Genomic DNA, 12263 nt, shown 5'->3' with positions numbered 1-12263 from the left:
AATCCACTACAAGGCATTCACACAGCATTTCCACAGGAAATTCAACTTTTCTAGTTCTATTTGTTCTTATTTTGTCCTGTTTCCTTTTTTCTGATGCCTTTCAGCATTGCTATATTACACATGGAATGTGAATTATATTAATAGGAATAATGACAGTAATAGAAATGAATAAATAAATATATAAATGATAAAGAAAAACAGGAAGAAGAGGAGCCTATGTGGTGTTTGTAGAGCTCGTAGTGGAAAATGCTAAAGCTTTTTATCCTGTCAGCTAAAAATGAGAAACTGATGATGCTCCATTCATAAATGAAAAGGTGAAGTATTCACATGAAATCTGGTTTCTCTTTGAAGGCTGAGACATCGTCAGATGTTTTTATATTAGGATCATTCCCACAGCTTTTTATTATCACGCTGATGTTTGAGTCACTGAATCAGGAACACTGTCTCCTTTTGTTCTCACACTGAGTTTAATGAAAGAAGATTTCTGTTTGTCCATTAAAGTTCTTTGTTGTGATCGTTTAAAGGATCCTGTGATGAACAAGAGCCTGGCTTGTCTCAAGGAGTCTCTCAGTGACCTGAGCAACATCTACACTACAGCTCTGCTGGCCTATGTGTTCACCCTGGCAGGAGACGTGGAGACCCGTGCTCACCTTCTGCTGCACTTGGACACAGTTGCAGTGAGGGAAGGTGAGTCATCCTTTAGCAGGACATTATTCAGGCTTTATTAGCATAACTGTAACTGTTATTGTGTGTGTTTGTAGGAGGTTTCCTCTACTGGTCTCAGACAGCAGCAGAAACATCAGCCTCCCTTTCAGTGGAGATCAGTTCTTATGTGCTGTTGGCCAAACTCAGCACCTCCCCAACTGCTGGGGATCTGGGATATGCCTCTGGTATTATCAGGTGGCTGACTGGGCAGCAGAACTATTACAGAGGCTTCTCCTCCACTCAGGTACTACACCACCCGAACAGCATGAAGCTAATCTTTGAGTTCATATATAGTCTTGGACAAAATCAGGGACAGAAGAAACAATACTGATGCTTTCATGTTGTTGCTGTGCTTTTCTCTCAGATATGCAGACTTGTTTTAGCCAGGCAGGAATTTTCTTATTCTTTATTTACAATATGAAATTTATTTTGGTCTAAAAATGTGTAACAGAATAGCCTTCTATGCACCAACTACACATAACAGCCTGTAAATAACAGCTCACCTGCAGTCTATAAGTTTATACCTGTGATTTCTGTACTTTGTTTCTTTGAGTTCATTCTCTGTTAAAGATATTTAACCTGTTTAACCTTTATTTAACCAGGAAGTGAAGGTTAGAAACTTTTTTGTGAGAGTGTGTTGAAGTGACACAGGCAGTTTGAACTTCATGTCAAAATGAATCCATCCTGTAGGACACAGTGGAGGCTCTTCAGGCTCTGGCTCTCTACTCCACTCTGGTGTTCAGTCTTGAAGGTTGGAGCACAGTGACAGTTCAGGCTCCCAGCAGTCAGCTGACATTTGATGTAAATCAGGGCAACAAACTGCTCTACCAGGCAGAGGCGCTGCAGGACGTGTCAGGAAAATACAGCCTGGAGGTGAAGAGCACCGCATGTGCTTCAGTGCAGGTCAGTGACAGCATCATGGAACAAGGTCCTGGTTAGTGTAAAAACAAAGGCTTTCTTTGTTTCTTTGTACTTATAAAACGGTAAAGAAGATGAGCATTTTCACATGTAATAACTGTGTTTTCATAGACAACAAAGACATTAGACCTGACAGTAATAACTGCACACAGTAAAATTCTATTTTACACTAAATTAGAGCAAAAATAAATCAAGTCACTTTGTGTCAATATCAGAGAAACTTTATTCATCCCAGAGGGAAACTGAGCTGTCGTAGTAGCACATACACAACAAACATCAAGTACTGATATAAAATGAGTGTAGAAACAGAGATCGATAAATATTAAGATAAATAGATAAATATAGAGATATAGGTATAAATATAAAAGTGTCATGGTGTAGAAAAGTGACAGCAGGGTGCACTGAGCTGTGATTGGCTCTGTTTGTTTCCCAGATTTGTGCCACCTACAACATCCCAACACCTCCTGATTTCACCACTCTCAGTGTGAAAGTCCAAGCAGAGGTGGACACCACAGGTGAATGTGCCAGAGCCAGACTGACTGTGGAAATACATCCCTGTAAGTATGTGACAGGTTAGAGGAGTGCTCTGTACCAGCGTGGAGTCACTGTTGGTGGATGAAGAGCATGTGTGCACACACTGTTCAAACACAGCTACAGTGGGAAGGAGAAAACCACAAACATGGTGGTCCTGGATTTTCCCCAGACCCCGAGTCTTTGAAGAGTGTGAGTAATTAGACAGACTCTACCAACACGTGTGTGTCATGTGATAACTGTGATGATGTCATCTCCTCACAGCTCAAACGTGGGCTCCTGGTGAGTCCTGTTGAACCAAAGGAAGATCATGTTCTGGTGTACTTAGAGGAGGTAAGAGAAAGTGTGGAATTACAGGGATTATTTTACATAACCATCATCTTATCATTGCATTAATTATCATTTCATCCAAGCATTTATTGAAGTTGCTGGCGTTATGTTATAATTTGTATTACAGGGGTTATCATAATCAAATATTAACATGTTTATTACAGGTGCAGTATAACCACTTTAAATCGTTGAGTTAAATCTATAATCTTAAAAGCTTATATGCTGAGTATATTGCTACAGTAAAATAGTAGCTGAGTGAAGGCCTGAATGTATTCAGCTTCTTGTTGCATTTGAGTTTGCCTAGCAACAGGTGACGCAAAGAGGAGGACAAGTCCATGGGGACCTCAAAGGCCTGAGATCATCACCATATTTGAAAGAGGATGCCAGAAAGGGGAACTTCTGTGTCTGCATTTATTTCTTAGAATAGATCATTGTCTGTACAAGGGGCAAAGAATGTTCTTAAGATGCAAATTATGTGCTTGTAAACGCAAGAGGGGGCGTCATAATACCCTGATGTTATAAAAGCAATCTGAAGTGTATTTTTGGTCGGGGATTTACAACTGATGGTTTCCAGTGTACGTCTCCCCACGCTGCGTGTATTCATTAAAAATCAATTGTTTGATCGACCTCTTTTGGACCATCATTGTTTTACTCTCGTCCTCAATTTCGAACTTGTAACATTTGGTGCATTGGCCGAGGGTTGAGGGGAGAGACTTGGAGATTGAGACCGAGAGGGTCCGAGGCGCTCGAACGAGCAGACACGTGTCAGTGGTCGAAGTGAGTGGACATAAGCCGGCTTATTCAAAGGTAAGGCACTACCTGTTGAATTATTTCCAAAATGTGCCATTTGGATATTCCAAATTAAAAGTCTACTCACTGAAAATTACTAGTGAAGGTCTGTTTTGATTTTGGTGAAGTTTTCATGAGGTTTACCGGTTGAAGTAATGATAAGTTATAAGTAAAAGTACCGGGTTAAAGTCCCAAAGGAAAAGGAAAAAGAGTTAAAGTGAGTTAGAGTCTCACGTAGAAAGTAGGGAATTTGGTGATTTTGTTGGTTAGAGTCCCATTGGTTACTGACCCTATCTTGTGATGGTCATTTTGTGGGTTAGAGTCCCCTATGTCCACAAGGATAGGTCTGCCGGAATTTTACTCTCGTCTGGGAGTGTAGATTGTTGGTTCAAATTATTATAAATTTTTCTAGAACGACAGCGGTGTCTGTTAAGAAGCGCATAGCCCGGACGTTGCGATCCCTCCTCGATGTGGACGCACATTGTTGACCTATCGGTGAATAGGATTAGCTCGGTTTGGCTTGACCGTGGGGTACAGGGCATCCTGAAATAAGCTAGTGGTTGGACCACTTGACCGTTTGGAACGGTATTTGCGCTTTTTTGGGTAGCAAAGCTTGGAGCTTGGGCGTTGGACGCTTTTAAATTGAGTTAGGGATTTTAGAGATTAGACCAGAGACAGGTTGGACCTGATACTGGGTAATTGATAATAAAAAACTTGGAGTTTATCCCTTGGAGGGTTAATTTAAATTTGTCAAAATTCTGTAGGTTGTGCAATCTCAGGCCTAATAATTGTTGTTATTGTAATTATAAAGACGTCTGTGTAAAGTTGTGTGTGAGAGGAGTCTGTGAGTCAGGCTGGTATTATTTTTAGACTGTGTGTGTGTGTGTGAAAATGCAAATGAGGCAGCTGCGAGGTCCCTAGAGTTTTAGGAAGTTCATAGAGAGTGTTACACATTGCTGAATGCCTGTATTTAAGATGCTGGTTTTGTTTATTACAATACTGTAAGTAAAGTTTTTATTTCTTGCCATGACTATATGACTTTTTGCTGGGTTTTGAGATAGGATACTTAAACTGTTGATACTTATGACCGTTATTTGGGGTCTGAAAACTGAAATTGACTTTGAAATAATTTCATTAATAAATATGTCTGTAAGTGATGTCTCTTTTGGTGTCTCCAAGTTATTTGGACACATTTGGTGTTTCTCAGGTATTGACGTAGACTTTGAGTGATACATATAGGTGTAAGTTGTTTGATGTTTGTTGGGCTAAGGAGGGGTTTAGCACATTGTAAGTGGTTTTCTTCCAGTTCCATAATATATAAGGAGTTAGATTTGACAGACTTATTTACACTTTGGGTTTATGTTAATATAGGTTGCAACGGGCACAGAGGAAACACAGCACAACATCTTAAGGGTTTAAAATAATAATAAATGAATGAAGTTTCTTAAGGGTTCTTGTGTGTGTTTTTAGAGATAGTTTTTTTGTGGGTTTTTAGGGGGAGTGTGTGTTGGTGGTGTTTGTGTGTGTAAAACGGAGATAACATGAAAACAGAGGAAATAGAGACTAGAATGTCCTAGAAGGTAATAAAATGCAAATTAAGAAGCTGTGAACTGCTTAAACCACAGTTGGTTTCACAAGTACTGCTGCAAACATTGTTGAATGCATGTGTTTAAGACGCCATTTATGTTTATTAGAGGGTTATAAATAAAGTTTTGAGTTGCTGTAGTGGATGTATAGTAAGTGACTGAATTTTGATAGATGTATATATTTTGAGCCATAAAGGCTGGTGTGTTTTATTTTTCAGTGATGTGTGTGTGGTGAGAAGCTGTGTGTGAGACGATGAGAGGTTTCAGTTTTTCTTTTTCTTTTTTCTTTTTGACTTGCTCTTTCTGATTATGGAAGGCATGTCCAAGATACTCGTATGAAAGCGTATTTTGAGTGATTTTAACCATGTGAATGCTGTCAGTATTTGATTTGAATGTCTCTGCATGATTTGTCTGAGTGAGTGAAAAAGGGAGAAGTTTGAGAGAAAAGGCAGTGTGTGTGAGACGAGTCATGGCGTCTGAAAGAGGTTAGAACATTTAAAAGTGTGTATGAAATATATTTCTTTTGTGATGTAAAGTAGGATGTTTTAAAGTTTGAAAGTGCTTTTAATTCAAGAAATGCATGAGTGATGGTATGAGAGGTTGAGTTTATTTTTATGTTTGAAAGAGCTCTATTTAAAAGTGTGTATGAAAGGAAGGTGTATTGTTTTTAGATCGACTCGAGTCAAACTCGAGGGAGATGAAGCAAATCGAGGTTTTAAGATAAAAAAAATGAATATAATACTAATTGTATGCTTTAGTGTGCCAATACAGGTGGACTTCTCTCAACATTGAACTTTGAGTAACCGGCAAGAAAGTATAGAGGAACAATTGGGAAAAACAGGCCACTTTTTGGCTGAAATTCTACAGCTTCACCTGTCACTTTGTCCCTAAACTGAGAAGAAGTCCAAAGGACAGTCAATCGCCTGATGAAGACCGACAGAACATCGCGGACTCGAATACAGCAGGCAAACGACAGTGCCCCCGATCCATTAACACTGATGACGACTGACGACCAGCAGCAGCATGTAAGAAAAACAACATGTACTGTGAAAATACAGGCTGGGCAGTTGAACAGTGGGATAAAGAATTGTGGAAGAGCACTGGACATTGAGTGTGATATTTGCCATGCTTGAAGTAATCTTGGAAGAGAAGACTGGAAAGCAGGACGGGAACTTAACGTCGAAGAAGAATACGGAAAGATCAAAACAGAGAAGAAACAGACTGTGTTTGCTGGAGCTTTGAAGCCCGAACAGGACACTATGAGAAAGGGATGGGGTCCAGTCTCAGGTGAAGCTGGACGAGTTTGACTGCGAGAATATAGGATATAATTGGAATGAAAATTGAAGCGGGAACTCATGATTGTTTAGTGATGTCCACCATATCACGTTTAAAAGAGGTAAACACGAATTGAAAACACACATACACAAATTGTTCCATGTGAGATTATTTTTGAAATGAATCAGAAGTGAGATAGTTTGAATCTAAAGCTCAGTGAAAAAATGCATGAAGTAAAACTGATTATAATTTAAGAGGCAATGAAGAAACAGCTTACACGTAGTGTACATTAACATGAATATATAGAAATGCAACGAAGAACTCAATGAATTAATTCAATGAAGAAGCAGCTTACATTCAATTAACATAAAACGCAAGGAAGAACACGCTTACATACATGACATAATTGGTATTTCTGACTAGAAAAAGAGAAATGGGTCGTTTAGGCACCCGTGATAATAATGAAAATGTCTTAGTTTGTTATTTTCAGGAGTAAAGCAGACCCGGACCAATTCTCCAGATGCAGGAGTCGGAAGAAATTATAAGTTAACATGAATGGATACGTTAAGGCAAGTTTCTGGTTGAATTGTTTACAGCAGGATGTGTCCAGGAACCTGAAAGCAAGCCCTAACTCCTGGCGGAAGACCAGGAGGGCTGTTATTTAAGGTGGGAAATTAAAGTTTGGGTTAGCAATTCGGGGAAGGAGAAAACTGACTCTTTAACTGGAGAATGGGAAAGTGTCTGTGAGACTGTGAAGCCATATATGCAAAAATAGCACACACAAACATACGCAATGAAGATCAGCTTGCTACTTGTATGAGTGATAGAATGGTGTGAATGTTTAATAAAGTGATTAAAGTAGTTTAAAAGGGTGACTTAGGAGTGCTCTTGCACTGATTGATCAAAACAAGTGATTAGTATAGAAAGAAAATGAAAATAATCGAATAATGTGATAAAGTTTAAACATGTATTTATTTTGCCAAGTTAAGTTGTTGAGATGTGACTCAGTATGCAAATTAGTTCGGGAGCTCATGTGAGTGCGGACAGAGGAGCTTGCTGTGTGTGTGATTGAGGCCTTAAAGGAGAAGTTGACTGTTCAGAGGTGCAAATTTTATTAAGAGGTTTATAAATTAGTGTTGACACATTGTTATAACGTGTTTATATCTTAGGCTGAATCTGAGTATGGTAAAGTGCTTAAAGGGGGATATTGTTGTGTACGAAACGGTGCAGCTTTTGGCGAGGTTTTCAGTGTGTTGAACGGGTGAAATTTCAGATTGTTGAAGATTTTTGAGGTTGTTGTTTTATTTTTAATAGAGGGAGTTTTAATAAACATGGACATGTTTAAGGGTGGTTTGTAACAGTGCACTTAGAAAGAAAAAACCTGTCAGGTGATTTTGTTTTGTACTTTGATGAGCTAATACTCAGCTCTCTCTTTTTTCTCATTTTTGTTCTAAGCAGGCCTGCAAAAGAATGAATAACAGCGCTGACAAAAGTCTCAGGTGAACAAAAATAAGGTGACCTTTTCCAGATTACAATGGGCGAAGGAAAGAGGCCACGTGTGGGGATCGGATCAGATTGTGAGTCCCTGTCTAAAAGGATTGCAGCGAGCCAATCCAGTCCAAAAGTACAAAGAAATATTTTCCTAGAAACAAGTAAAATGAAAATAAATGATTATATAAATAAACTGAGTTTGCTGAAAGTGGAAAATCTGATTATTTGTGCGGAAGTCTACCAATACCCGATGTTAATGCGTGTGAGTGAATGTGTGGGAATGGACAGGTGAATGGACGGACCAGGCAGACCATAGGTTGGACCGACTGGACACTGACAAAAGACTGGACTAAGGTTGGACACATGACTGATAATTGTTCTGTTTTAAGTTTTCTTTTATAACACAGGTTGGATCATAAGTGGGGAAATTGAGTATGAAATGTGAAGTTCTGGTTAACACACAGGTTTTTGTTTCTAGGACGTTCCAAGGATGCAGGCTGTGGATGGAGCCAAGAAAAGATTTGACATGATGATTAATTTGATTTCATTCCTTAAAAACAGGTTTGAAGGTCCGGAGCATGTAGACTTAATATGATATGACTAACCTTTTCTTTTAATTCCCTAACCTGAGTGAAGGATTTTGAGTTTGCAACACATGAGATGTGTCACAAAAAGGGGGGAGTTATAGGATTTAAGGTTTAATTTGAAATGGGTTTTAGGATTACTTGATGACATTTGGGGTTTTTTTTGATAATTTAGGTATGGTAAAACTGAGGCAGAAAGTGTTATTTTCAGGTTATTTTTGATTTCTAGAATAAGAGGTTATAATTTAGGCGTGCACATACAGATATGTCAAAGGAAAATTGTATATATGTGATTAGCTACATGAAAGGTGCTCTTTTAGGGTTACTAAGCAAATGTCTACGTGACTTTTTACCTAATAACTTTTGTGGTGATAAACTTGTTTACCGACTAGCAGCTTGCTCTCTTCTAGAACATACAGACTTAGGAAAGGGGAACCTCAGCTCTGAGTTCTGAGAATAACTCTGGTATCTTTGTAAGTTGATAGGAAACGTCGAGACAGCCACATAGGGCAAATGTGTTAGAGCTTGTAATTAAATGTGGGCTTGAAAAGAGGAAGCAAATTTGGTACAGGACGTGCTTGAGATGATCAGATGAAAGAAGGGGAAGGTCAGGAATAGTTTAGATTAAGATTGAAAAATTAGATTGGGTGTGTTAAGGTTCAATGTTGAGAGAGGAATCCATAAATAACCACAGATCCGGTCCGGTGTGCAATTAGACAGTATTTTAATAAACACATGTGTGAGTCCGACCGCTGTGCAGATTTCAGCGTCGAACTGAACTTACAATCATTAGACAAGGTTTTATAGGAGTAGGACAACAAAGCCCCCTCTTTTGCAAAACAGACAATAGTACAGCTTACGTCAATCCAAACCACAAAATGTTCCATGAACTTTAACATAGTTTAAAGAACATTGTCTTCGGGTCGGTGCTTCCCCTCAGCTCGTCTTCGCTGTCGCTTTATCTGTTGCACTTCCTCTAAGTACGTCGGCACAATTCTGCATTTGCAGCAAAAACCCATCTTCACTTCTCACTTACCAAAATAGATCTACCATGGTGTGTATGTGTGTGTGCGTACACGTGCGAGGGCGCGTGCATGCTGTGTACTGCGTACGTGTCATGACCTCTCACTATTTGTGTCTGTATGTATATGTCTCGCCCTTAAATGCTCTCACATCTCACCCGTTACACTTCTGACCTTTCACCAGAACAGAGGCTCATCCCTACATATAATAACCTAACTGGAACTATATATGTAATCTACTGAATAAACACCCTACTCTTTGGCTTGCGCTCGCTCTGCTTTCGGTTTCACTTCTGCAGAAGCCTGCAACTTCAAACACATGTAACTTCCTGTCCCTGCAGTCTACACAGAAACCCTTTAAGATTATCGAAGCATTAGAAAAGCATTTAAAATTATATATTCAACTCAACAGTTCGAAGTGGTTATAACTGGACTTGTAATAAAGACTGATATAATACCAATATATTTGAACATCTGAATGCATCTGTGAAAGCAACATCACTATTAACATGAAACGGTAATGATGATTATCAAAATAGCAACAAATAATAGCAGGAAAATATTTCTATTCCTCTCAATCCCCTCTCTTGGTGACCCTTAAAAAGGGTCACCACACACTTATAACATTACTCTGACCCTCTCTAGAAATGCCAGCTCCCCCTAAGAACACACCATGGGTAAAGTCAGGTTGTCCTTGGTGCCTCTCTCGTGGAAATCTTCTCCTGTAAAGGATAGAAAACCTCAAGTGCTCTCCTTATTCAAACTCGATTTAACCTATTATTACTCAAAACATGAACCTAATTTCGTATTTGGTTTTTGACTTTTATTCCTATATAATCTTAAACATCACTCATCTCAATCTACAGCTTTCTAACAGTCTTACAGCACTGCTGTCATATGTTTCCTGTTGTTCCTTATCTGATCACCCACATCCTGTACACAAACTGTCACTGCTGCAAGGGCCTACCTCTCATCTAAAGTCACCTATCACAAGAAAATATATCAAGAAAATCATTATATCAGCTTATTCTACTAAAGCATCAAAGAAAAACAACCATGTTAATCAACTAAGTATAAATAAATTTCATCATAGCTAAAAGCTCCCTAAGAACAACTTCTGTGTGTCGACACTAACTTCATTTTAAAACTCACATTTCCTGTGTTATAACCTGTTTTGGTATACCATTTTATTTCATTTCTGCTGCTCTTGATGTAATGATACATTCTAATTTATACTTTCTCAGACTTTACCAAAATATATAAGCTTTTTCCCTTTGCTTCTGTTTTAAACAAAAACTTGGTCACTTCAACAAGCATTTGTTATTCTGTAACTGCATTTTATATAAGAGGACTAATTTAGCGCTGCATGTGTTATCTCAATATTTTACATGTCACCCAGTTTAGTTAGTTATTTAGTTAATAAATCTATTTACTATCTGTTTCTAAAGCCTACATTATAACAACATTCTAACATTATGTCACTGTGACAACTTATCCTAAGAATCAAAAAGAAATCCCACATTTTCTACTCATAAAATGTTCACTATTTTCCCCAAAGCATATCCTTTATTCCCACAATTTCCCTCTAAATTTGGTGTACAACTTCTTATTAACACCAGCAATTTATCTTCTAAACAGAATTCAGTTCATTTTACTCCTTTCTTTAGAATTAACAATCTCTGCCTCAGTTTTACCATATCTAAATTATCAAACAACCCCAGTCGTTATAAAATCATACTAAAACCCATTTCAAATTAACAAATTAAATCTTAAATCCCTCTCTTTTTTTGACACATCTCATGTGGCAAAAAACTCAAAATGCTTCACCCAAGCTTAGAAAATTAACAAGGGAAAAAGGTTAGTCATATCATATCATTTCTCAGAACACTTCAGCCATCCTCCTCTCCGGTATTTTGCTCCAGCCCTGAAAACCTGTGTTTAAGGAACAAAATCAATTTAATCATCATGTCAAATCTCCTCAAAATCGTTGCTCCATGGAAAGTCTGGATCCTTGGAACTTCCTGGAAACAAAACCTGTGTGTTAACCAGAACTTCACATTTCATACTCAATTTCCCCACTTATGATCCAACCTGTGTTATAACACAAAATAAACTTAAACAGAACAGTTATTAATCATGTGTTACCTCAGTTAATGGTAACTTGAGTTACCTCAAACAATGTTTCCCTTTTAGCATTTAGCATTCTATAATGTAATAACATAATCCAACCCCAGTAAATAATTTTCTCAAAACAAACATCCACATCCCCAGAATTAAGTCTTCCACTCCTCCTGTTTGTCAACCTTTTATTTATTTCCCCTCTTGGTCCGATCACTCGCATTCACTCACATGCATTCACACATGATATTTTTTGCTGATACTGCAGCCTTCTGCGCACGTCATCAGATGCTCCACATCAGCAAAATGAGCTCAATCATTTGTTTTATTTCGTTTTCCTTTTTAGGAAAATAGTTCGCTATACTTTTGACTGGATTGACTCGCTGCAATCATTTTTTTTTAGACAGAGACTCACCGCCAATCAGTCTCTGATTGTAATCAATTATAATTCTGTAAAGCCCACCTGATTTTCGTACTTGGTAATTTTGTCAACGCCGTCCGTTCACTGTCTTCCAGGCCTGCTTAGAACAAAAATGAAAAAAGAGAGCTGATTATTAGCTCATCAAAGTACCAAACAAAATCACCTGACAGGTTTTTTCCTGAGTGCACTGTTACAAAAACTATGGGCCCTTTTAGACATGTCCATGTTTATCAAAACTCCCTCTATTAAAATGAAAAACAACAGCCCCAACAAATCTTAAACAATCTTAAATTTCACCCGTTCAACACACAGAAAACCTCGTCAAAAGATCAAAGACCGTTTGCACAATGTCTCCCTTCCTCACTTTACCATGTGTTCATTCAGCATAAGATCTAAACCGATTTCACCAACGTACCCTCACTAAATTATAGATTTATAGATAAATCTGCCCCTCTGAACAGACCTGACCACCGTAATCAAATATCCTGATACT

The 12263-nt window shown here is 38.3% G+C and overlaps 1 protein-coding gene across 1 annotated transcript in view; it reads left to right on the top strand.

Moving 5' to 3' along the window:
• The first annotated feature begins 215 nt into the window (after nt 1–215).
• LOC100702402 (alpha-2-macroglobulin-like protein 1) overlaps nt 216–12263 on the top strand; it is a 21254-nt gene continuing 9206 nt past the window's right edge. The window contains 7 exon segments of the mRNA XM_019357458.1: nt 216–687; nt 762–949; nt 1396–1608; nt 2057–2184; nt 2275–2309; nt 2312–2346; nt 2419–2487. Coding sequence (XP_019213003.1) covers nt 471–687; nt 762–949; nt 1396–1608; nt 2057–2184; nt 2275–2309; nt 2312–2346; nt 2419–2487 — 885 coding nt within the window. The 5' untranslated portion in view covers nt 216–470.

This window comes from Oreochromis niloticus, linkage group LG4 (assembly GCF_001858045.2).
Source record: "Oreochromis niloticus isolate F11D_XX linkage group LG4, O_niloticus_UMD_NMBU, whole genome shotgun sequence".
NCBI classification, from domain to species: domain Eukaryota; kingdom Metazoa; phylum Chordata; class Actinopteri; order Cichliformes; family Cichlidae; genus Oreochromis; species Oreochromis niloticus.
Note: the sequence above shows the minus strand (reverse complement) of the source record. Positions and strands in the feature narration are given on the sequence as shown.